The 24496-nt window shown below is 36.3% G+C and overlaps 4 protein-coding genes across 7 annotated transcripts; 3 read left to right on the top strand and 1 right to left on the bottom strand.

Annotated features, from left to right (window-relative positions):
• Window positions 1-319: 319 nt before the first annotated feature.
• On the bottom strand, window positions 320-6586 carry LOC133673540 (THO complex subunit 6). Of its 2 annotated transcripts, XM_062094405.1 has the most exons (16): window positions 6461-6586; window positions 6199-6263; window positions 6027-6105; window positions 5179-5405; window positions 5062-5093; window positions 4895-4987; window positions 4722-4798; window positions 4492-4537; window positions 4172-4232; window positions 3998-4051; window positions 3772-3852; window positions 3002-3041; window positions 2306-2418; window positions 1830-1940; window positions 866-982; window positions 320-759 (listed from the first exon to the last, which is right to left on the bottom strand). In XM_062094405.1, exons 4-16 carry the CDS (start codon window positions 5359-5361, stop codon window positions 670-672), a joined length of 1098 nt encoding a protein of 365 aa, XP_061950389.1. In that variant the 5' UTR covers window positions 5362-5405; window positions 6027-6105; window positions 6199-6263; window positions 6461-6586; the 3' UTR covers window positions 320-669. The 2 variants fall into 2 exon arrangements, with proteins under 2 accessions (XP_061950389.1, XP_061950388.1); XM_062094404.1 differs by lacking the exon at window positions 6027-6105 and having other exon boundaries at window positions 6461-6585.
• LOC133673541 (uncharacterized) lies at window positions 6471-8952 on the top strand. 3 transcript variants are annotated; one of them, XM_062094407.1, is made up of 4 exons: window positions 6471-6581; window positions 7799-7946; window positions 8063-8163; window positions 8253-8952. In XM_062094407.1, exons 2-4 carry the CDS (start codon window positions 7849-7851, stop codon window positions 8756-8758), a joined length of 705 nt encoding a protein of 234 aa, XP_061950391.1. In that variant the 5' UTR covers window positions 6471-6581; window positions 7799-7848; the 3' UTR covers window positions 8759-8952. The 3 variants fall into 3 exon arrangements, with proteins under 3 accessions (XP_061950391.1, XP_061950390.1, XP_061950392.1); XM_062094406.1 differs by lacking the exon at window positions 6471-6581 and adding an exon at window positions 7293-7513; XM_062094408.1 differs by lacking the exons at window positions 6471-6581; window positions 8063-8163 and having other exon boundaries at window positions 7808-7946.
• Window positions 8953-9812: 860 nt separating this feature from the next.
• On the top strand, window positions 9813-17788 carry LOC133673186 (uncharacterized). Its single transcript, XM_062093887.1, has 11 exons — window positions 9813-10126; window positions 10701-10987; window positions 11101-11295; window positions 12033-12379; window positions 12641-12932; window positions 13684-13842; window positions 14620-14985; window positions 15508-15573; window positions 15747-15795; window positions 17089-17212; window positions 17487-17788. Exons 1-11 carry the CDS (start codon window positions 9835-9837, stop codon window positions 17572-17574), a joined length of 2265 nt encoding a protein of 754 aa, XP_061949871.1. The 5' UTR covers window positions 9813-9834; the 3' UTR covers window positions 17575-17788.
• A 524-nt stretch (window positions 17789-18312) lies between these two features.
• On the top strand, window positions 18313-20113 carry LOC133673187 (uncharacterized). The gene has a single exon (XM_062093888.1). It carries the CDS (start codon window positions 18555-18557, stop codon window positions 19845-19847), a length of 1293 nt encoding a protein of 430 aa, XP_061949872.1. The 5' UTR covers window positions 18313-18554; the 3' UTR covers window positions 19848-20113.
• The last annotated feature ends 4383 nt before the right edge of the window (window positions 20114-24496 follow it).

Consider the following 24496-nt stretch of genomic DNA (forward strand, 5'->3'; position numbering starts at 1 on the left):
ACGTCATCCAGTGAATTAAATTGAAAACAAACCCAGCTCGCACCGTTAGAGCCCTGATGGATCATTAAGCAAGCACTGAGTCAACCCCTACAGGCCAACAGGTAGAAGCATGCTGACACCTCCATGGCCATGGGTGTCAATTATGAGAGAGAGTTTTTGTACTAAAACATATCCTTTTTCTTAAACATAATTTTAGTATCAAATCCTCCACAAAACATGACATACCAAACACGTTGCCCCTACCAAAAACAATCAGATCGCCTAGTTGCTATAACAATCCTTGATCTAATGAGGCATTTTGTCTGCGAGATTTCCTCACTGTACAGAATAACACAAGCATTTTACTTGAAACAAAAAAAAATTCAAAATTCATAGATATGATTGGCATTGTTTGCCCTATGCATGCAGCTTAATATCTCAATTGCTGGAAGAAAACATGGCAATACAAAGGTCAAAGGAACCTTCTCTACAATAACAGAACATATCCAGGTATCACACAGTTCATCATTTCGATGACATGTTAACCACCACCATATATTTTGGTCAACCCATGCAAAATCCTGCAATTAAGTGCCTGCTACCCTTCAACGTCTCAATGTCCATGCAGGTAACTCACCTATAATTTCTAGCATCCAATTACAATCCCAGAAATAATGATTAATTTCTTCTTCAGACGCATTGGCAGTGGAAAGTGCAATAGTGGCTTCCAAACTGAGAGATGATATCTACAAGACCTTCATAACCTCCAACTGCAGTCACCTGGAAGGGCAATCGGGGCAAGAGCATGAGAAGCATAGTGACAAGCATTAGGGGTACAGAAAAGGGAATAAATTGAAAAACCAAACGGGAAATAATAGGAAAATACCCCTGAAGGGTGTACAGAAACAGAGAATGCTGATTGAGGAGCAGATGGTATTTGAGAAAGAACTGCCCCATTTATGTCAAAACGACTCATTACAGGCTCTGCTCCGACAGCTAGAATCTGAGATGGTGATACAATGATTATCAATGTCTCGGAACAGACGGCGTGAATTTAAGAGAGTGAAATTTTAAATATTACTGTGCAAAATTTTTAATTTTCAGAGAGAACGTGACTACACACTATCAGGCAAGTACAATGACACTGTTCACTACTTCAAAAGCATGGGATATCAAGGAAGATCATTGTGGAAGTGCAATAGAGTATAGAACATTGTGTACAATACCATATAAATTCTTATAAGGTGGGTTCGGTGAGATTGGAGAACAACAGATAATGATGTTGAAAAAAATAGGGAACAGATAAACCAACAAAAAAAATTAAAACAGAAAACTACTCCACACAAATGAGAAATCAACTCTTTTTTTTAGGGTAATCAAAGATTATTTATTTATGGCTAAAAAATTAAAGTTGCAATAAACAACAAATGCTTTTGGATGCCTTGTGGAGATGCATGACAGCAAAAGGGAGACTTATGCAACAAGCTTAAACACTAGTTTTGGGGGCCCAGAAAACTTGTCAACTGATACAAAAAATTCACAGCCATCACCGGCAACTACCTGTCATGACAGCTATATTCTATATGACCCCCCACCATCCCCGAAGAAAGAAAACAGAAAAACAACGTTACTTAAAGTAAAAGGACTTGTTTTATGACAGAAGTTCCAAACACTTTGGCAATTCACAATTGTAACTTCAGAAATAATTTCTATGCAAAAAGTGTTGCAGTCCTATGCCCTATGCCACCGATTAATAATGTCCAAAACCTGATCAAACTACAACAAGTATATGAATGTCAGCTATAGTGAAGGATATACTCTTACACGTTCAAAAAAATTTTTTCACTTACTTGATTGTCACTAAATATTACATCCTGTATGGATGCACGAGTGCACATCCTTGAAACACATTCAGAAGCAGGAAGATTCCAGACCGATAAACTTCGACCACTGCCACAAGCCTGAGGTAGAAGACTTGATCAAATGGCGTCACGACACAAGCCACATAACCACAACAGCGAACTATTCCCAACACTTGAAAAGAATAATAAATAGCACGTTCACTTATTTGGCTTACATTCCGAGCATTTGATTCACATAGCTATGGCACTTTCACTAAAAAAGCATGTTATCATAAATTATTTATGTCAGCATGCAAGAAAGTAAGTGGCTTCTATTCACTTCAAAACACATGCTTTTCATGAATACTTTTTTCAGCACACACCAAAGTCCCTTCTATGAACCTCAAAAATAAAAATAACTACAAAGTAGGCTGTCTACAAAAAAGGAAAAAGTAATGGCATCTTGATTGCATGAACTCTCTTACCAACCAGCTCTCACTTGCATCAAGAGCAACGCAGCTGACAGATGAGGAAAATCCTTTGAACTTCTCATCCTTCACTGAATCAATTACCCGGATACACTTTCCACTTCTGCAATCTGAATAAAATCTCATTAAGTCATAGCACTAAGAACAATCACCAATAGCTACATGATAAAAAAATATAAAAGTTATGCAAACAAACAAATGTTAGAAGTAATAATGTGACCTGACTCACTTTGGATGGTGGTGCCAAAGGAATAGTTCTAGAAGTCACTTTAGATGATCTAGTAGATATCCACTCTATTCATAAATTATATTAAATGATATTAGTTACTCAGATGGAAAGATCATCTGCTAAGTTCAAAGAAGGCACTTGCTCTTTTAATCCCCCTCCCCCAAAAAAGGAAAAGTCAAGGTTTTGAGAACATGCTCTCCCCTTCTTCTTGTCTTTACAATTAACACCACCGTTACAATATATGGAGTTTTGAGTATAGATACATCCAAAGAAAGAAATATCTTCTAAAATGACTTCCAGCTACATGACTTCCAATGAATCAATTTATTCTTAGGTATACCGAGTCATGATTACAAAGTTGCAGATAAAATTGAAGGAAATAGCATGAAAGTTGACAACATATGCATATTGTCATGTGTAGACTTTGCGGCTGAAACCAATGACAATCAATTACTGGATTTTACCCCAAAGTCTTGCAGAACCATCCTCTGAACCAGTTATGATCTGAAAGACAAACAAGATAAAACAAATAAATAAAGATAGGAATCACACACTGATTCTGCAACCCAAAATACAGCAGCCAATGTTGTTGTTCATGGCTCCTCTACAAATAAGTTAAAAAAGAAAGCAAGGAGAGACCAGTAAATACGAATGGATCCAACCCATAATTTAGCCCAAAATATAGTGTTTTGGAAGCATGGTTATTTAGCCACCATTCATAGTGGACATGTATGATTTGTCTGCATTAACTTTGTCTCGCTATAAATTTAGGAAAAATTAGGAATACAGATTATTGCGGACAAAAAAGCATGGAAAAGGATCTATTTCTGCAGGTAAAACAAAATTTTCATAACTTTTTTTCCTTCTCTTTTCTTGCAAATTATTTTTGTAACAAGCAATATACTACATGGTTAGAAAGTAGCTGGTGTATCAATTTTCCCACAAAAGTTTGTGCAACTCCTCCTCTTCCAGGAGACATGATGATCTACATGAAGCCTTGGAATTCAGTAACATAGTTAATGCACAATATGTGAGTACTGAACTCTTGTTACATTCCTAGAATGATCCTAAGATGATGCTTATAAAAAATATCTTGTGAAATATGAAATTGCTTTTAAATGATATCTAGACATGCTCACACACATACAAGCTAGTAGAACATCCAAATTGACATAATTTACAAGAAATTAGAAGCAACAAAATTCTGATGACCAACAAATAAAGGAGGCATGACCTGATTAGCGGAGTTACGAGCAACTATACAATACAAGTAGTCCAAGTGTCCCTTAAAACACATTTTGATCTTACAAGTTTCCTGAGAAGATCCACAAACAATCATTCCATTGTTAGTGCAACAAATCAAACATATGAAGTTATCTAGAATGAGATGGGATTCAAAAATATTTCAAAAATGGAAGCTAATAATATGAAAGGTTCATTCACCTTGAACAAATACATACCACATCCCAACAATATGCACAAGAATCCCCGGCAGCTGAGAAAATGGAACCCCTCTGGAGCAGGAGATAATGTTAATATGCAAACATGAGCAAATAATTGCTTGCCAATTTACGAAAGGAAGCTGAACACAATTGGAGGAAGGGGGTAGTTTATGGAGAGAAAACATCTTGAACCTGGGTATCCACTGCAATGGCATTGTTTTCTGGAATTGGGGATAGAGCACCCCAAGGACCCCTGATAGATAGGAGCAAGACAAGATATGCATTTTAATAAAGTGCTTAGGGGCTAGGGCAAACAAGCACATTCCCCATATAATAGATGATGATTCACAATTTTATCACAGACATAACAAAGGTTTGAGTCTCAGCTTGGCATGGGTGTCATGCCAGATAACAGGTTATTTCTACAAATTCTCCTTGTATACAAATATTAAAACAAAAAAACTATGCAAAGATGCACAATAGCATATGTCATGATGTTGGTGATCACTCACTTGTGCTGGGGATTCACCATATCAACTATTGGCTCTATGTGATTTCCTGACAAAACATTGAACATGAACAAATAGAAATGGACATAATTTCATCACATATATCTGAAAAATATTGAGAGAAAAACTCTGCAAATCAAGGAAGGGAGCTAGTAAAGCAAGAAATGGTATGATAAAACTAGCTTTGCGATGCTCTTGATGTTTTTCAAACATGATTTTTCATTATCTATTACCTTGCAAAGCAACAGGCACCTGAGATTGCATAAATTCCTCCCACCTCCATCCTCGAATTCGACCATCATCACCACAACTACAACAAAAATTAACAAACCCATTAAATATCAGACCAATTAGATATCAAATCAAAGAAAGCACTATTAAATTAAAATATTACAAAAAAAAGAACCTCAGTAATAAAGCATCTTCTTCAGCATTGCCATAAAATTTGACATCATAGGCAGGTCCGTCATGTCCTTGAAGGAATGCATTAGGTTTAACCCTAACAACAATGAATGAGCATAAACCATAAAAGAAATAACTAAGGATCAAGCAAACACAACCCACCATACTTACTGTGGTGCCCTTGAATCACTAAAACCCAATGGCTGTAATAGGAGAAAAAAATAAAATCAAATTCAACTATACCACAATTAGCATGTTTTTTGAGTGATTAAAGAAAAGGAAAAGTACAATTTCGGAGATGGAGTAAGAGGTGAGTGAGCCATCGCTGGAGGCGAGGATGATAGTGTCGGGGTTAGGGTTTGAAGATGGTGGCCACGCAGTTCTAAAGACAGTTAGGGTTTGGATTTCTCGATCTTTTAGAATGCTCTCTTTGTATGCATCCTCATTCCAGTTCGTTGCGTCTCCAAACATTTTTCACAATATAAAGTTGACGCGGAACTCAAACCTGTTATTTCCTGAAACCATGCCAGGATTGTGATGAGATCAATCTATTACTTGGCAAAAAACAATAATAGAACAAAATGCTATTAGATAAATAAAAACGTGATATTATAAACCTCAAAATCAATAAAAATCAAACCTGCTCAAGCGCAAAATACATACTCAAAGAACACATGAAATTTCATACTTATAACTGCACAAACAATAATCAATGGATACTTTATATTTAATTTGAATTCCATAAACCTAATGTCACTCAATACTCAGTACACATGAACATTAAGGTTTCACATTGAAGCAAACCCTAGCTAATCTATACTGCTAATTACAAGTAAACTACAAAATCAATCGGTACCTCAGCGAATAAGTGAAGTCTTCTCAAACACAATCTAATCCTTGGACTCTTTCCAAACCCTAAGTAATTTGTGCAAGCATGGAACATTTAAATTTTTTTTTTTTGAAAAAGTTAGTCCGCATGTAACAAAGCCGAAGGCAACAAGGAAAAGAAAAGAAAGAACCTGAGCCATCAGGCTCAAATGATTTTAGAAAAAAGGCGATATTTTCTGCATTAATTTACAGTTCCTCAACTAAAACGTCAATAAAATAATACTAAAAGATCAAGAAAACAGACTAACCAAAGCATAAGCAGTAGTGGTAGTGTTGAGGAATTCTTGAATGGTAGTATCAAGTTGGTAATAACACAGAAAAACACAACTAGAGAACATACCCTTTTAGTCATAAAAACAAAATTCAAGAAATAAATAAAACCAAATTTATTCATGAAGACGCATTGTACAGAGAACTTACCTTGGATACAGAGGCGGCGGCGGAGGAGGAGCGAATGGTTACAATGGCGCGGCGGAGGAGGAATACTTTGGATGCGAAAAGAAAAGAAATGGTTTTAATTTATATGAAATTGACTTATATTTGAGTTTAAGAAATTTATAATTTTAAAATTTTATTTTTATTTTATTTTAAATTAATATTTTTAAATTATTTTAATAATATTAAAAATAATTTTTAAAATAAAAAAAATTATTTCAAAACATTTTCAATTAAAAAACTGTACCTCGAACAGACGCAAAGTATCAAATGCTGCGTCTTTTTCCTTTTTCCCATTTGAACACTCGCAGCCTTCTTGTCACTGCACTTCCACTCTCTGCATGCCTATACGGATTCTGCTATGTCTGGTTAGTCACTTAGTGTTGTTCCTTGAAGGATTTATTACGTAGTTTTGCTTTTGCTTATTGAGAAAAAAGTTTGGAACTTTTAATGTTAAACGGGAAAGAACATGGGTTAGTGTACTTAATTGTGAGATTAATCGTGTTTTAATTGGTGGGTTATTGTCGTGTTTTGTTGTTTTGTCCATAGATAATAAAAATTTTGTTTCTTGCCCTTGTTTGTGGATCTGAGAAGTAGAAAAATGTTGTATTTTTTTTTCTTATGTAGTCTTACCTTTTGATAACAGGTTTGTTTAATAGTGTGGTTGTGGTTACTTTTCAAATAGTTTCTCGTGCTAAAATACATTCAAATAATATTTTTTGTATTTTTTAAAAATTATTTTTGATATCAGCACATCAAAATGATTTGAAAATACTAAAAACATATTAATTTAAAATTAATAAAAAAAATTTAAATTTTATCAAAAATATTTTTAAAACGCAGAAACAAACAACCCAACCTCTCCCATGTTCTATAATTGGACTTAATATGGGCAGTTTTGAATTTAGGACATACTCCAAAAAAATACTAGTATATATTAGAGCCCACACCTTTTTTTATTGTTAAAAGCCGTTTTTTTTTCCTCCCTTTCTCTAAATTTTCTTTGGTTTTGTTGAGATTTAAAGGTCAATCGGGTCATTTTCGTTTCTATTTTTAGGTTTGGAATCTTAAATTATTGCCTATTTTTTTTTTCATTTAATTGTTTTTTTTTAAGTAGTTTTACCTTTGATAACCTTTCTCATGTTCTAGATGGACTTAATACTAGCCAGGTTTTGAACTTAGAGCACAACTCCAAAAAAATAATAGCACATATTAGGAGTCAAATACCTTTCCTTACCGTTAAAAACCGTTTTTCTTCTCTCTTTCTCTGAAGTCTCTTTGGTTTTGTTGAGATTTAAAGGTTAGTCGGGAGATTTCCATTTTTGTTTTCAGTTTTTGAATCTTAAATTATTGTTCTAATTTTCTTTTTTCATTTAATTTTTTCCATAACTGGTCTATTTGTTTTGCATCTTTTTAATGGTGTCTATTACAAATATCAATATTCAAGGTCTCGACTGTGCGTGTATTTTAATAGTGATTAAGAAGAATTTAGTCACAAATACAGTATTTTGGAAACAGGGTTTGATTAATTATTACCGATAAATAATTATTTAATTATTATTTCTTGTGTTATGATCTTGAGCAGGAAGGAATTAATTTGAAAGGGGCATTATATGATTGTGGAGTTATTTAAAAATGGGGTCTGTCGTTAGTCAAGCTGCTAATGGAATTGGAGGTGTTGTTGGAAATGCTATTGCGGTTCCGATCAAGACTCTATTCGGCGTTTCATGCGAGTATGTATTAGCACTATAATTCTCTTAATGATTTTGTTCTATTTTTCAAAAGTTTGATGATTATGTTCCAGATGATGCTGCATGCATCATGGCATTTCCTGGTTTTGAATCTGCAGGGATGTTTGTTCAGGACCATGGGACTTAATTTGTTTCATCGAACACTTATGCGTCTCCGATCTGTTGAAACTGTTGATGATATTTGCCCTCTCCTACATGAGTAATCTTTTTGTTTTCTTTTATTTTATCATCTATACAAATCATTAGCATAAAGTGAATGATTTCATGTCTTGTCTTTATGACTTGCAGCTTTGATGTTCTTCTACCTACTGTTCAAGATTGGGGTTTGCCAATGCATAGGAAGAAGCCTTTGCAAGATGTGTTGGGCTGCATGTGAGACATACTGGTTTGCTTTAAAAGATATTGCCTGTTTCTTATGGCACAAGTTGAAGAACACAAAGCGGGTGAATAGACGCCGACGATTTCAAGACATTGAAGCTGGCTACACTTCAAGTTCAGAAACTGATTTTTCAGAAGATTATCATCATTTGGGTAGAAAACGCAAGTCAGCAATGGAAGGAAGAAAAATCTGCTCGCGGTCTTGGAGGTCTCTCCATCCTTCAAGCAGGTTTGGCAGTCGAAATAACAACCATCGGCAGCACCATCAGCACCATGTCAGGTTGAAGACTAGGGAAATCTCTGTTCATGTCAAGGGTGGATCGCGAAGACCAAGGAATTCAAGACAGTTTCAGTTAGCTAGATTAAGAAATCCTCGAAGAAACATGGGAATGTTCAAAAGAAAGCGACTTAGATGATTATAGTAATGAAATTTTCACTAGATAATGGTGATGGTGTTGCTGAAAGTTTGTTCCAGAGATTATCATTAGAACAGATATTATTGGGATTGAACATGTTTATTTGTTAATATAGGTGCTAAAACCGACTTTAAAAGAAGGTTAAAACCTTAATTAGTTTTAAATTGAAAAAAGTTCCTTGTTAATTGCCAGCAGACACGCTCCTATTCCTCAATGTAAGCCCTCCCATGTTCATGGAGAAAGGGAGAAAAAAGCAGAGAGGGGAGAGGATTATAGGTTATGCAAATTATAAGTAAATAATTTGCTCTCCACTTATTATGCTTCCAATAATATTTCGTCGTTGATCCCTATACCTAAGCATGTATATGACTCGGCTTTTATTTATTTCTTGCCCAAAAAAAATTATATGGAGTAAGAGATGATTTACCATAATTAAAGTAGGAAAAATAAAAAACTTTCAAAATGATTTACCTCCTAGAAAACTTCCCCATCTCTATTTTTCTGACCAAAAGACTTGGGTGTTCTGCTTGGCTTCTCCTTCTCTGGTAAGTAAACATATACAACCTCTTTGTTTTAGGGTTTTTTGGTATCTTGTTTATCATTAAAACCAAATACCTTAGCCTAGCTAGTACTTTGATCTTCACCCTGAAAAATTCCATTTATAAGCGAATGCAAACAAACATTCAACAATATGTATACTTGTTTGTTTGGCTGGCCTTAGGTTGTGAGTTATGCAATTCTGTCCTGTAAAAACTGCGTTTATTTTCATTGAATTGAATAACTTCATGCATGTTTTCTGGCTTCTTTGATGATGGTTTTATAAATGATAGTATTTGCTTTGGATGCGAAAAGAAAAAGAAATGGTTTTTATTTATATGAAGTTGATATGTTTTTGTGTTATAAAAATATTTTTAAAAATTTTAAATATTTTTTATTTTTATTTTTATTTTTTTTAAAATTAATATTTTTAAATTATTTTAAAAATATTAAAAATAATTTTTAAAATAAAAAAAAATTATAATTTTAATATATTTTCAATTAAAAAACTATACTCTCGGAGACACGCGAAGTATCAAATGTTGCGTCATTTTCCTTTCTCCCATTTTAACACTCGCAGCCTTCTTGTCACTGCACTTCCACTCTCTGCTTCCCTTTCATCTCCTAACACCGTAAGATCAATGTCCTCTTCCTCATCAACGGCCACGATGCATTCTCCACCGGTTGCAAAGAAGGTCGAGCACAAGATGGAGATGTTTGGTGACGTTAGGGTGGACAATTACTATTGGCTTCGTGATGATTCACGAACCAATCCCGAGGTTCTTTCTTATCTTCAACAAGAGAATGCCTACACGGATTCTGTTATGTCTGGTTAGTCACTTAGTGTTGTTCCTTTAAGGATTTATTACGTAGTTTTGCTTTTTCTTATTGAGAAAAAAGTTTGGAACTTTTAATGTTAAACGAGAAAGAACATGGGTTAGTGTACTTAATTTTGAGATTAATCGTGTTTTAATTGGTGGGTTATTGTTGTGTTTTGTTGTTTTGTCCATAGATAATAAAAATTTTGTTTCTTGCCCTTGTTTGTGAATCTGAGAAGTAGATATTTGTAATTTACTTGCTAAAGAATTTTTTTATGAGATTTCAGGTTGTTTGTTGAACTTAGCGAAAGTTGGACTTTATTCACATTGAGAAATCTAATGGATATTGAAAAAAATAAAATGAGTGAAACGTGTGAGTGTTGTTTTTTTTAGAACTTGTTATGTAGTAAATTGATGAATTTGAAGATTTGACCTTAAGAAACTTTCATTGCTGAGTTTGGCTTATACGGTTAGATAAGAATCAACTTTTATGTAGTGATCATGAAAGCTAAATTTGAAAATTCATTCAAATTGAAAAAGCGCTTTTTGTAGAAACAAGAATTAATGGAGTGTATAATGTGTTTTAGGAACCAAGCAATTTGAGGATCAACTATTCAAAGAAATACGAGGGAGAATCAAGGAGGATGATATATCAGCGCCTTATAGAAAAGGGCCTTACTATTACTATACAAGGAATTTGGAGGGAAAGGAGTATGTTCAGCATTGCCGCCGGCTTATACCCAATTACAACACAACACCATGTTCTGTCCATGATACAATGCCAACTGGACCTGATGATCCTCCAGAGCATGTTATTCTTGATGAGAACGTTAAAGCCCAAGAGCACAGATTTTACAGCATTCAGGCTTTCAAAGTAGAAAATCTAGCTACCACTGCTTGATTTTTTTGTTCCTGGATTTGAGTTGTCTTGCATTTTTTATTTGTTGATTTCTGTTTTTTTTTTTTAATTTTCATCTGTTTCTTCAGGTTAGTCCAAATCATAAGTTGGTTGCATATGCTGAAGACACAAAAGGTGATGAAATTTATAGTGTTCATGTCATCGATGCAGAGACTGGAGCTCCTGTAGGGAAGCCTCTGACAAGTGTAACATCTCATGTTGAGTGGGCCAACGATGACACTTTGGTTTATATAACAATGGATGAGATCCTTCGGCCTGATAAGGTACTTGTAATCTGTTTTAATTTTATGCATAGAATTAATTGCTTCAACTTTGACAGTAGAATTACTTTCTTCTTACCTTTCACATGCACTTAGTCCATGCTTCACCATGTTTCTCACACTTATAATTGCAGCTGCGGTTCACTATGCCTAGAAAATTGAAGAGCAATTGGTTAAAAGCTTATTATGTTTTTTTTAACTTGGTCCAAACTAATAACCTCTCAGAGGCAGAGAATTGACATGCATAACAACTTTTCTGTCCTATACATTATACAGTCCCCCTCCCATGTGAAGGAAACCAATTATTTATTCAGCTGTACATTAATCCCTAAGAGATGAAGTATGGCTGCGTGTTTATCATGTTAGCTATGGTTTTGCTTCTCAAGCATGTGGTTCTTTAATTGCACTATATTAGATTCTAAGGGTACTCTCTACAATATCCTAACCCTTTTTGTAGTCCAATTATATTTCTTTATGTGTAAATTTTAGTTTCTTATTTGATCAAGTTGCCCTGACTCTGCATTTTAAAGTATACTCTACTTCATAATGTGAAACCAGTATGTGGCACTGCATAATTTATTATCACAACCACCCTGGAAATCATCTGTTTAGGTCCAGCCTCTGCAGTAAATGAATTTCTCATTCAAAACCAGCTTTCCCTTTTTTAATTGGAACTCCATCAATTTTATCTTCTTTGTTGGATTAATATAGTGATGGCTTGGATTTATTTCTTATGATAGGTGTGGTTACATAAGCTGGGAACGGACCAATCAAGTGATATTTGCCTTTATCATGAGAAGGATGATACATTTTCTATTGGTCTTCAAAAATCAGAGAGTCAAAAATTTTTGTTTGTGGGGTCTGAAAGCAAAATTACAAGTTTTATCTTTTTTATTGATGCTTCCAAACCCGAGGATGGTCTTAAGGTTTTGACTCCTCGTGTTGTTGGGATTGATACCCGGGCCAGCCATCGTGGAAATCATTTCTTTATTATAAGAAGAAGTGAAGAGTTTTTCAATTCAGAATTACTAGCCTGCCCAGTGGATGACGTGTCTGTAACAACAGTTCTTATTCCTCACAGAGAAAGGTAACATTCACTTTCTTAGAAATGGGATTCTCTTTTTTTGTTTGGATTGAGGTGGAATCTTGTCTTGGAACCAAATATATCTGCTCAAATGGAAAATATTTAATGTGCCAAATTGTAATCATGCACTGTATTATGTTCACAACTGTTTTGTGCAATGCAGTTCTCATGAAAATTGCTTTGGATTTTATATATAAATATGAAAAAGATAATGTCTGTCATTGCTGACTCTTATTGTTCTTATCTATTTTGGATTTTAATCAGAATAAAAATTCAGGATACCCATCTTTTTGCCAACCACCTTGCTGTATATGAGCGTGAAAATGGTTTGCCCAAGGTAACTGTATATCGCCTACCAGCTGTTGATGAGCCACTTACAAGCCTTGAAGTTGGCCGGGCTATTGACTTTATCGACCCTGTATATACAGTGGATCCAGCAGGATCAGAATTTAATTCTAGCGTTTTGAGATTTTCTTATAGCTCATTGAGAACGCCTGACTCTGTGTACGACTATGATATGAACACGGGCACTTCTGTTGTTAAGAAAATTGAGACAGTAAGATATGAACAAGCACTTTTCATATATTACTAATTATTTATTTAGGCATTTCTTGTGTGGGGCATGAGACATTTGTTTCCTTTACAAAAAAATTGGTACTGTTGTCTTTGAATATTTTTTCTTCCTACATGTTGCAAAATCAATGAGTTTTCTCTGTGTTAGACTTCAAGCTTTTTTATAATCATGCAGCGTTTGCCTGCATAGTGAAACGTAGAAGCTTCACATTGTTTTTCCTAAATTCTTCACAAGTCTTATGCTTGGGAACTGCAGCAAAGTAGCTTCTCTTCATCCTTCAGTGATTTTGCTTTTCAGATTCTGCATTTGTTTTATGATAACTTTCTTGTGTTCCTAGTTCCTTTGTGAGAAGTTTACAGCATTTGATATGCTCAGATTGATCCCTCTCTCTCACACGCGCAAGCATGCACAAATTTCTTTTGCAACGTTATCAACTGTTACATTACTTTTGGGTCCTTGAAATAGTGTTTATAGATATAAGAATATCTTTTCTGGTTCAAATCCCACAAAACATGCATCAAGTTAGTGTTTTCAATAAAAATAGAACTTGTCAAGGCTTTGTTTGTAAATATTTGTGCACCAAATTCTTTTCTGGTAACCAGAGTGAAATCAGTGAATTCAAATAAGTTAGATGCACCTTCTTTTATTCTTCATATATGAAGTTTTTTGTTAATCATTTGCATTCAAGTAGTTTGTGATAATCACGTGTTATTTTGTTCACTATTGTACTAAGGTCTTGGGAGGCTTTGATGCATCTGAGTATTTTACCGAAAGGAAATGGGCCACTGCTTCTGATGGCACTCAGGTCCCTATGTCAATTGTCTATAGGAAGAATCTTGTGAACCTTGATGGATCTGATCCATTACTTCTGTACGGATATGGTTCATATGAGGTAATATGAGAGTTGAATAAGTTGTTGCCACTTACCTTAAAGTGTTGTTTCTTTGCTTTTTATTTGTCACGGATTTGCTTGCTTTTGTGTAATTTATTTGAAGTGAATCTTTTTGAAGATTATGGTTTTTAGTGGGCATTATTGTGAGATATGACGTCAACACATCCTTGTGTCATTTATTTAGTGTGGGCAACTTTTAATTCAAGATAGAATCAAGTGTGATGTCCACATTCATCTATAGTTTTTCTTCCATCATGATTTAGTTATGGCTGTGCAAGTCATGAAAGTTTTAAGTCATAGTTTATTTAATCACTTCAGACTCACAGGATGCCATTCATGAAAAGTGTGCATGCAGATGCTAAGAAGTCTTTGGCTCTTCTATATTCTGATTTGCTTTTTGCTTATTTAATTATTGGTAAACAATATATAACTAGAGTCACTAGACAAATATTTCCTTTTATTTTGTTCATCCAGAAAAGATTGTGACCTAGTTATGATTATTCCAAGATGAGGTCCTGATTGGAAAGGATGTGGAGGCTGTCTTACTCTTTAGTGCTTTTGCAGGAAGCAGCTGCACTTTAACTCTAATAAGCACTCTTCTTTTTAAATTTGTCAGTCACCAGTGGCATGGAATTTTCAAGTTTGCATGCATGTTAACTAGGATGCAGTGTCTTTTACATTATGGAGTCTAAAGTTTTAAGTTTTTCTGATTTCACTCCTGTGTTTTAAAGTTCCATTTGAAATGCTTGATATCACAGAATCTTTTGTTGTGGGTAGGTATGCATAGATCCCTGGTTCAAGGCATCAAGATTATCTATATTAGATCGTGGTTTTATATTTGCCATTGCTCACATTCGTGGAGGTGGTGAAATGGGAAGACAGTGGTATGAGAATGGGAAGTGCTTAAAGAAAAAGAATACTTTCACAGATTTTATTGCTTGTGCAGAGTATTTAATAGAACAGAGGTACTGTTCGAAGGAAAAACTGTGCATTGAAGGAAGGAGCGCAGGGGGGTTGCTTATGGGCTCTGTGCTTAACATGAGGCCTGATTTGTTTAAGGTTGCTTTTGCTGGAGTACCTTTTGTAGATGCTTTGACGACAATGCTTGATCCAACTATCCCCCTTACAACTTCAGAGTGGGAGGTAAACTTTTTTCCCCTTGAAATTTGAGCTTTATCTACCTTTAAAATTGACTTTCATTGGGATACATTTATATGGAATGTGACTTTCCACTGATTTGATGACTCGGTGCATCCATCATACTTTCCACAACATATGATGTGCATAAAGCAGCTACATATGGATAACGCCCTGTAGTAACTATAATATCTTTCTCCTTTCTTTCCCTCTCATTCTGTGCTTAATCCGCATATATGTATATAAACATTAGTTCTGTGGACCATCCAACTTGATCACCTCTGAACCTAGTGGCTTGCAATAGAAATAGCAGGCTCCAATATATATTATATATATTAACATCTATGTATGATGATGTCTTGACATTTGAGGTCCTGCATTTCATGGAGTTCAAATTTGTCCTTCGGAGTTGAGATCCTTTTTTTATATATATAGATATATATTAGATGTTCATCGTTTGCCTGCTGCAATTATAATATGTGTTGGTGGCTTGGTGCTAATTGCTTATCACTTCTTTGGTTACTGTAGGAATGGGGAGACCCTCGGAAGGAGGAGTTTTACCACTATATGAAGTCATATTCTCCTGTTGATAATGTAAGTTTTCAGCTATGAATTGGTTCCTCATGTTCATGATCAATAGCATAGTACGCATGAAATCAGAATGTACTGTCACAACTTGATAAAACAGCCTAGCTTTATACTAGTCCTGTAGTATTATTCTTTATCTAATTTTTCAATGACCAAGACCTGTGATTTTTTCTGCACAGGTTAAGGCTCAAAATTATCCTCATATTCTTGTTACAGCCGGCTTACATGGTGAGTGTTTTCTTTTAGTTAGTGAAGATCTTCCATTACAAGTTCTTAATGCACATGAAGTTTTTTGGGATAGACAGGTGGATGAGTGGGGAGATTGTTTTCATTGCTCATCAAAACTGACCTTAACTATCTGCTGAAGCTGATTCAGAGTACACTATAAATGAATTTCTTGCTTAAAATTTTCTATTGTTAGAGGGAAGTCTTTGGAATGAAAGTTCTTTGTACAAGTTTTAGAAGCATGGTGAGTGTTTGCTTTTAGTTAGTTAAGATCTTCCATTACAAGTTCTTAATGCACATGAAGTTTTCTAGGATAGACAGGTGGATGAGTGGGGAGATTGTTGTCATTGCTCAGCAAAACTGACCTTAACTATCTGCTGAAGCTGATTCAGAGTCCACTATAAATGAATTTCTTGCTTAAAATTCTGTTGTATGAGGGAAGTCTTTGGAATGAAAGTCCTTTGTACAAAATTTTGTAGCACTCTTAATAAAAAGAGAAGGCATTGGTTACTGCCATTATTTTGTTAGGTGGCCCATCAAGCTCATTTTTACATCTTCATCAGCAAGGCATTAAGCCTCATTGAGAGTGTGGACTTGAAATGAAAACCTGGGTACTTGGTACTGACTTGTAGATTTGTAGCGTGTTAAACATTTTCTTCAAAACTCACTCTTATTCCTACAGAGGTGATGTAGAATAGGGTAATAACAAAGATAGATGGAGCAGAATCCCTTATAGGAGAAGGATTAAATAAAAGACAAAGTAGAGAATAAAGAAGTCCCATTAGGAGAGGGATAAACAGAGAAAAGAAATGAAGAAGAGAATGATGATAGCAAAGTTAAATATCAATTTTCAATTCAATTATCAATAAGCCTGCATAAAACATTTAAAAGATGCTCTTAAATAGGCACCAAAACCCTAGTGATATCTTTTTTAAAGAAGTAAAGTAATTAATGGTGATTAAAATAGAAGAATTCTAACAGGCTCAAACAACTAAAATTATGCAACCTTATTTATGTATATTAGAGGAACCACTGTGCTAAAAAAACTTTGAACTTTTCTGAAGACCATGCGCTATAATGCATTTGCTAATTGGTAATCTTCGACCAGTCTTTCAGGGATAGACATCTAATATTTAAACAGCATTGCAAATTTTTAAAGTTTCTTTAGATGTTCAAAAATCGGGTTGCTCACATCATCAACCAAGCAATCACATTGATCCTTTATGATATTTTCAACGTCTAATGCTTGTAGTCCTCCTTTTAGCATTTGATCTATATTTTGGCATGTTACAACAGATCCTCGTGTTATGTACTCGGAACCTGCCAAGTTTGTGGCAAAGCTAAGGGAGACCAAAACTGACAATAACATACTACTGCTGAAATGTGAATTTGGTGCTGGACATTCATCGAAGTCAGGAAGGTAATGTTTTCTGCTCTGTCTAAAGTTACTCATTTCATTCCACGATTCCGAACTGTGAAGAGGAACTTGAGCAAGAGAGTTAGTTGCATTGAGGATGATGTTAGAAGACGTGATTTGTGCTGTTAAGGATTGCATAACTAAGAGTTTTCATGACCTCTATACTATCCTTATCTTGAAACCATAAATACGAGATTTCTTCGTTTTTCCTGTCTTTTAAAATATAGGGGTGACTTTTTAGCTAATCTGTTAAGATGCTATATTTTGTTTGGTGCAGATTTGAGAAGCTTCAAGAACAAGCATTCATATATGCTTTCATTTTGAAAGCACTTGATATGATTCCTGAACTTAGCTCTAGCCTCTAAGCCTAATGAACCACACCTAGAAGCTGAAGGCCTGCTTCATGCAAGGAATTATTGGTGCCGACTCTTCCAAAAACAATGTTTGTTTTTTCTTTCTTTGACACTGACTGGCAGTTTTATTATCATTGGAGATTTATCATTGAAATCAACTATACATGTAATGCATTCTGCACCTGCAATTACACATATAATTGAAAGCTGGACTTGATTTATTTTATTTTCTTTCCGGAGTGCAAAAAGAGAAAACTAATGAAAAAGAAAAGAGAGTATTTGGAAGTGTGATAGTATTGTTTTTTAAATTGTTTTTTTGTTTATAAATATATTAAAATAATAGTTTTAAAAAAAATATTTTTAATATTAGTATATTAAAATGATATGAAAATATAAAAAAAATAAATTTAAATAAAAAATAAATTTATATGAAATTTCCACCGTCGATTTCATATTCCGTGTCTGGTCTGATGCGTCAATAGCAAGTGAGGCATGCTTGGGCCGCACTTCGAGCCTGGCTGTAACTTTTTTTATTTATGTTTTTATCAAGCGAATCGATGACACATGATCCGCTCCTCATTTAAAAATAAAAATCCCCATTAATTTATTTTGTTTAAAACCTTCTCTCCCACTTGGATTTTTGTAAGGGCACCGACTAACTATTGACAAAATGATTAAATAAATATATTTAGGAGGTTTAAATAAAGCACATAAGTAACCTAATTCTCTTAGGAAGAGTACTTAGCTAATAATAATTGAGAGAAACGCAGCACCACTTCCTGTCTTTCTCATTAGAGTCGTAAGTGATCTCAACTCCCTCCCACGACAAAACAGTCCTTATCCCTTCCAACTGATCTGCCATTTTGATACATTAAGAGAATCAGTGCCCTTCACGCCTCTGCTACTTCCCACCCCCCATATCTTTTTTTTAGCAAAATCCTCCTCTCCGTCCATTTCACGCTCCCGTAGCTCACTCAACATCTAATTAAACCATGCCCTCATCCTTCACTGTCTCACCATGTCAAGATTCCCAAGAAACCAACTACCTGCAAACCCTTTTGGCCTCAGCTCGTCCTTTCCTTAGAGGAGAGCTAGAATCCATTGACAAGAACTTGCCTTCCCTCATTTCTGTGTTACGTTCTGTTGGTGCTGGTGAATGCTGGCACAAACATGGCAGCTTTCTCGATCACCTAGTTGAAATTTACCGTATTCTCAAGATATGGAAAGCCCCTGACTCTGTCTGTCTCTGTGGCCTTTTCCATTCTGCATATTCCAATTCTTATGTCAATCTTGCTATCTTTGATCCTAACACCGGTCGAGATGTTGTTCGCAACCATGTTGGTGAGGCTGCTGAAAGGTTGATTCACTTGTTTTGTATTGTCCCTCGCCAATCATTGATCCATGATGGTCTGTTGTTCAAGTATTCTGATATAGAACTTGTTGAACACCTTAAAGCTTCTGAGTTGTCACTGAGGAATGCAGGAGAGAAGGGTTTGTTCAATGGAGAGGAGTCTTGGAGGAAGAAACTGGCTTCTCTTTTGCCTGCCAGTGGGATAACAGTGAAGCATATAAAGAGTGGGGAAGATGTTTTAGTGACCAGAAGAATGGTGGGTGTTTTTCTCTTGATGACCATGGCTGATTTTAGTGATCAACTTTTTGGTTTTCAAGATTTGCTGTTTGAAAACTTCGATGGTCGTCTTGAGTTTCTAGGGAATAATTTTGGTGCTTTGTGGCCTGGAGATGGCAAGCCAGGGCTATGGATCAATTCAATATCAAGGATGGGTGCAATTTACTCTTTGATTGTGAGAGAGGAAGAGATTTTTATTGAAGAGAGGAAGAGGGCTGGTGGTTTTGAAGTTGACAGAGAGAGAGATGAAGATATAGAGCTTGTGTTGGCACCAGTTTTTGAGAATTGTACTCAAGTTTTGGATGCAAGAGAGCAGGTAGTGGCAAGGGACTTGTATTGGGAAGCTGTTTGTGATACCTCAAAGGGAGGGTTGGAGAGGGCTGAGGAGTTGTTGTTGAGCAGCATTGAGAAGAACCCTTTTGTTGGTGAGCCTCATGTGGTCTTGGGTCAATTTTATTTGACAAAAGGGAGGTTTGAGGAGGCCGAGAAAGAAGCTGAGAGAGGGGTCACACTCTTGTTAGAGTGGGGGAGTCCTTGGGATAAGAGGATGTCTTGGGAAGGATGGATTGCTTGGGCCAGGGTCTTGTTGATGAAAGCTAAAGAGAAGTCATGGCCGCAGACATCTTGGGGCATCCTTAATTTAGGGCTTGTGAGGTAACTGGTTTTGTCGCTCCATTCATGTGTGCAGGCACTAAATAAGATGCGCACTGCCTAGGTAGGTAGAAGAAGGCAGAGTCAAGGCACTACTATGGTGACTTCTACCCTTTGCTTAAATGGCCTGAAAGAACACTATATTTAGTATTTTGTTTTGTGAAGATCCATTTACTTCTCCGGGTTTTCTTTTCAATTGTGGACCTATAATGGTATGGCTACTTTCTCTTTTTTTTATTTGATGACAAGGATATATATATCATATTGAGACTACGGCTCCATTATGGTTGGTTGGATGTGATTTACAATTTTGTTGATAACTTGAGAGAAAAACAAATTGACCTCCTGAGTCCTGGCTCCAACATTGATATAGGAAATGGGCCAAACCGTTTGCCAGGAAATGGCAGCCTCTCCCCACTTACCGGATCAAGGCCCTCCTCTTACAATGGTTAAATTACTTGGTGCCTCCTATCTTACTCCTACTCTAATTAAAAATACATTTTTAACGGTTTAGGAAATATCTTGATGGATTTAAATAAAATGAATTCAAAAAACATTTTAAAATAAACTCAAAAAATTCTCTTTAAATAGGCTCAATAAAAATACTCCTTGGACTCGAGATTGTATCTCAAGTTCAAATTACAACAAGAGTCCAAGGAGAGTGAGCTTGGACGTGATAACTCGAACCCAACATTCAAAGAGCCTAGGTTCAGGTTGTTGCTTGTGCCCATGCAGGGTGCACGCCTAGCATGAGAGTGCACCCCAGCACCCCTGTAGACTCGGGCTTCCACGTTCGAGCCCAACATATTTAAGTCTACGTAGCACACCTGAATCTATTTCTCACCTCTAATATACTAGAGCCGGCGTTTTTAGGTCCACATAGCATGTCCGGACCCATTTCCACCTCTCGTGGACTCAGGCTATCACACCCGAGCCTAGTGTGTTTGGGTCTAGACAGCGCTCCTAGACCCATTTTCACCTCTCGTGGGCTTAGGCACTTTGTTTAAGCCCAACACTCACAAGGGATTTTTTTCTTGGACCCCATATGGGTCTCTCGGTATTTTATACCGTTCCAATACGTATTATTTTGAGTAGATTACAAGTTAAAATATCGCAATGTGAAAATTACACTACATATCATTCTCTTTGTAAAACGATAAGACTCATAGGTTATATATAAATACACCATAAGATCTTCAGAATAAAAGTTCACATTCTCTTCATTCTCAATATTTTTAGCATGTATATTTTTAGAGTCTATCTCTCTAAAATATCATTACATTTTCTCTCTCTGTAAAGTTACTGACTTTACCATCGAAGAGTCTCAACCTTCATCAAATGGGACCTTTTACAGGTACTAGCCACAAGCCATCTTGACCTACCAATCACTAAGTATAAGCTATCAACCACATTTGACTAGGAAGAATAGATGAGACTTCTAGGACCAATTAATTAACCGGTTATCTAACCTGAAAACCCTATTCCTAGGCTACTTGGATTTTTTGGGACATCATTAGTGGCTCTGTTTGTGGGAAACTGATCAAAAAGCCATTAATTTCTAAAACTTATTTTTGATATTTTCAGGCTATTCTATGGCACACAATTAAGACACACATGGATCAGGCTGTAAGGTAAATTTACTTGTTATCACAAACACTTCTACCCAGTCAGACCTTCAATAACTCACAAGTCAGGTGCAATTTCTCACCTAAACAGTATTAGCAACTCAAGGTCAAAATCAGACCTTTCCACCCCAACAAGTCTTGGCAACTATGGTAACACACTTAAGCCCATCATCCATAGCTCGTTACACTACTCATAAGAGTTTGGGCAAAATGACTTTCAGGAAAGTATTTTGCCTTCATACAATTCCCTCTAAGGGTCGCTCATGTCATTACGATACCCGCATATATAATTGGTACTCCAGACACGCTCTCTCAATTACCATGGGATGGACCTTAATTACCAATCTTGTTGTTTCATACTAAACTCTTCAGGCTCCTTGAATCCCAACAAATCACCTTATAATGTATAATCTTCAATGAGAATGTAAGTTTATTTTTTAAATAAAAATAATATATCTTTAACATACATTCCCTAACTACATATCTCAAATGAGGACTTTCGGCCACTCTCCTTGAAGGGAATTGACTTGGTCTCTCTAAATCAATATCCCCACAATCACTAGGGGTTGATCTAGGATCTTTATTCTTCAGGAGATGCCTAGAAACCTCTCACCAATTCATTAGGAATTGATTTGGGATCCCTATTCTCCAGGTGATGCCTAAGGGTCTCTCATCAATTCACCAAGGGTTGATCCATGATCATTCATTTCTAGGTGATGCCTAGAGGCCTCTCACCAACTAGCCAGGAGTTTATCTAGGATCCTCATTCTCCAAGTGATGCCTAGAGGCCTCTCAACAATTCACCAGGGATTGATTCGGGATCCCCTATTTTTTAGGTAATGCCTAGGAGCCTCTCATCATTTTATCAGGGATTATCTAAGATCCTCATTCTTTAAGTGATGCTTAGGGGCCTCTCGTCAATTCGCTAGGAGTTGATCTTGGATCTCACACCTTTCTAGTACAGTATCGGACTGGTAGCACTCTTTAATGGGAGGTTTTCATGTCTTATATCATTCTAGAGAGGTCACATATCTCTTACACACCACTAACCATTCTTCAGCGAGGGGCTTCCAACCTCCCACGCCATCACAAAAGAGATTACAAACCTTTAAAGGGCTCCTAAACCCCCCCCTGACGCCACCATAAAAAAGGCTACAAACCTCCCATTGTTCAGTGAGATCTTTCTTCAATTAAGGGTTTTCATGCCTCATACCATCTAGTGAGGTAACATACCCTTCACACTCCAGTGCGACCACTCTTCAAGGGATGGACCTGATTTTCCTAGTGCTATAAAACCACCCTCTATGGATCTGTCCTTTCTGCCCTTTAGAAATATTTCCAAGTATAGCTATCATCAAGGATCACCCTTCATGGGTTTCCACCACCCTCTATATGTTCCCTTTGACTCTTTAAAAAAAATTATAATTATGTAGTCTTTTATATCTTACCTCACCCTCTTAAAAAAATTTCTAAGTATGAGTTCCTCCATGGTTTCCCTCTACATACTTAGAAATTTTTTCAAATATGGTGCACACCCTTACACATGGGCTCTCCAGGTTTTCAACCCCTTTTTTTATATGAAGAAAATTCAATAAACTCGTCAATATAACTAGGTATTTTCACATGTTTTATGGATTAATACCATAAAGACTTGGGATGATGTAACAACAAAGACTTGAGGGACTGGTGATGGATTCAAATAAAATGGACCCAAAATAGACCCAGAAAATTCCACCAAGACAAACCCAACAAGAACACCCCTTGGGCTTAGACTTGGTATCTCCGACCTAAAATACAGCAGGGGGCTGAAAGAGAGAAGGCTCAAACATGGTAGCCTGAGCCAAGCACCCAATGAGCCTGGGCCCAGGCCTAACTCCCTATAAGGCATGTATTGCCCGAGCCCATGCAAGGCGCATGCCTTGTTGAGCGTCCACCCAGTGTGCGCATGACATGCCCAGCACCCCTGTAGGCTCAGTCTCGAGAACGTGCCCCAAGCCCAACATACTCGGGTTCAGGCAATGCGCCTAGACCCACTTCTCACCTGTAATAAGCCCAAGCCCAGCATGTTTGGGTCTATGCAGCATACTCGAACCCACTTTCACCTCTCGTGGGTTCGGGCAGTCAAGCTTGAGCCCAGCAAGTTCAGATCCAGATAGCGCATCCGAACCAGCTTTTACCCCTAGTGGACTCGGGCTGTCATGCTCGAGCCTAGTGTGTTTGGGTCCAGGTAATGCTCTCTGACCTATTTTCACCTCTCGTGGGCTCAGTCTGTCATGCCTAAGCCTAGCGTGTTTAGGTCCAGATTGTGTGTCCAGACCCACTTTCACCTCTAATAGACTCGGGCACCTTGCCTGAGCCCAACACTTGCTAGGAAAAAAAATTTAGGACCCCATGCGGGTCCCTTGGTATTTTATACTGATCCAATACACGTTATTTTGAGTAGAATACAACTTCAAATATCACAAGGGTAAAATTGCACTCTAAACCATTCTCTTCACAAAAACACAAGACTCATGGGCTATAAATACACCGTGAGACCTTCATAACAAAGATTCACAATCTCTTAATTATCAATATTTTTAGCATATATATTTTCAAAGTCTATCTTTCTAAAATATCATTGCACTTTCTCTCTCTATAAAATTATTGACTTTATTATCGAAAAGTCTATATCTCCATCAATTGGAATCTTTTGCAGGTACTAGCTACAAGCCACCTTGGCCTACCAAACATCAAGTATAAATTATCAATCACCTTGACTAGGAAAAATAAATGAGATTTCTAGGACCAATTGATTAACTGGTTATCCAACCCACAAACCCTATTCCTGGGCTATTTAGATTTTTTAAGGCATCATAATATCCCTAAACCATAGAATTAAAAAATCAATTGTTAGTTATCAAATCCTAATTTAAATACAACCCTTGTCTTCCAGGGAAGGCTATTTTTCAAGCATGGGACATCATTGTATAACACATCAATCTTACTTTATAATTGGAAATGGACCTTCCTTAAAGTGGATAACTAGTTA

The sequence above is a fragment of the Populus nigra genome, chromosome 14 (genome assembly GCF_951802175.1).
Source record: "Populus nigra chromosome 14, ddPopNigr1.1, whole genome shotgun sequence".
Taxonomy (NCBI): domain Eukaryota; kingdom Viridiplantae; phylum Streptophyta; class Magnoliopsida; order Malpighiales; family Salicaceae; genus Populus; species Populus nigra.

Excerpts from the sequence above, each read along its gene's own strand:
- LOC133673540 (XM_062094405.1), bottom strand. The coding sequence starts at position 5,361 with ATGTTTGGAGACGCAACGAACTGGAATGAGGATGCATACAAAGAGAGC. Across the intron at positions 4,233-4,491 it reads ATGGTGAATCCCCAGCACAA|GGGTCCTTGGGGTGCTCTAT; the intron begins GTGAGTGATCAC and ends CCTATCTATCAG. Across the intron at positions 3,853-3,997 it reads GTGCATATTGTTGGGATGTG|GAAACTTGTAAGATCAAAAT; the intron begins GTATGTATTTGT and ends GGATCTTCTCAG.
- LOC133673541 (XM_062094407.1), top strand. The coding sequence starts at position 7,849 with ATGGGGTCTGTCGTTAGTCAAGCTGCTAATGGAATTGGAGGTGTTGTT. Across the intron at positions 7,947-8,062 it reads CTATTCGGCGTTTCATGCGA|GGATGTTTGTTCAGGACCAT; the intron begins GTATGTATTAGC and ends TTGAATCTGCAG. Across the intron at positions 8,164-8,252 it reads ATTTGCCCTCTCCTACATGA|CTTTGATGTTCTTCTACCTA; the intron begins GTAATCTTTTTG and ends TATGACTTGCAG.
- LOC133673186 (XM_062093887.1), top strand. The coding sequence starts at position 9,835 with ATGTTGCGTCATTTTCCTTTCTCCCATTTTAACACTCGCAGCCTTCTT. Across the intron at positions 12,933-13,683 it reads TTGTTAAGAAAATTGAGACA|GTCTTGGGAGGCTTTGATGC; the intron begins GTAAGATATGAA and ends TATTGTACTAAG. Across the intron at positions 14,986-15,507 it reads TTACAACTTCAGAGTGGGAG|GAATGGGGAGACCCTCGGAA; the intron begins GTAAACTTTTTT and ends TGGTTACTGTAG.
- LOC133673187 (XM_062093888.1), top strand. The coding sequence starts at position 18,555 with ATGCCCTCATCCTTCACTGTCTCACCATGTCAAGATTCCCAAGAAACC.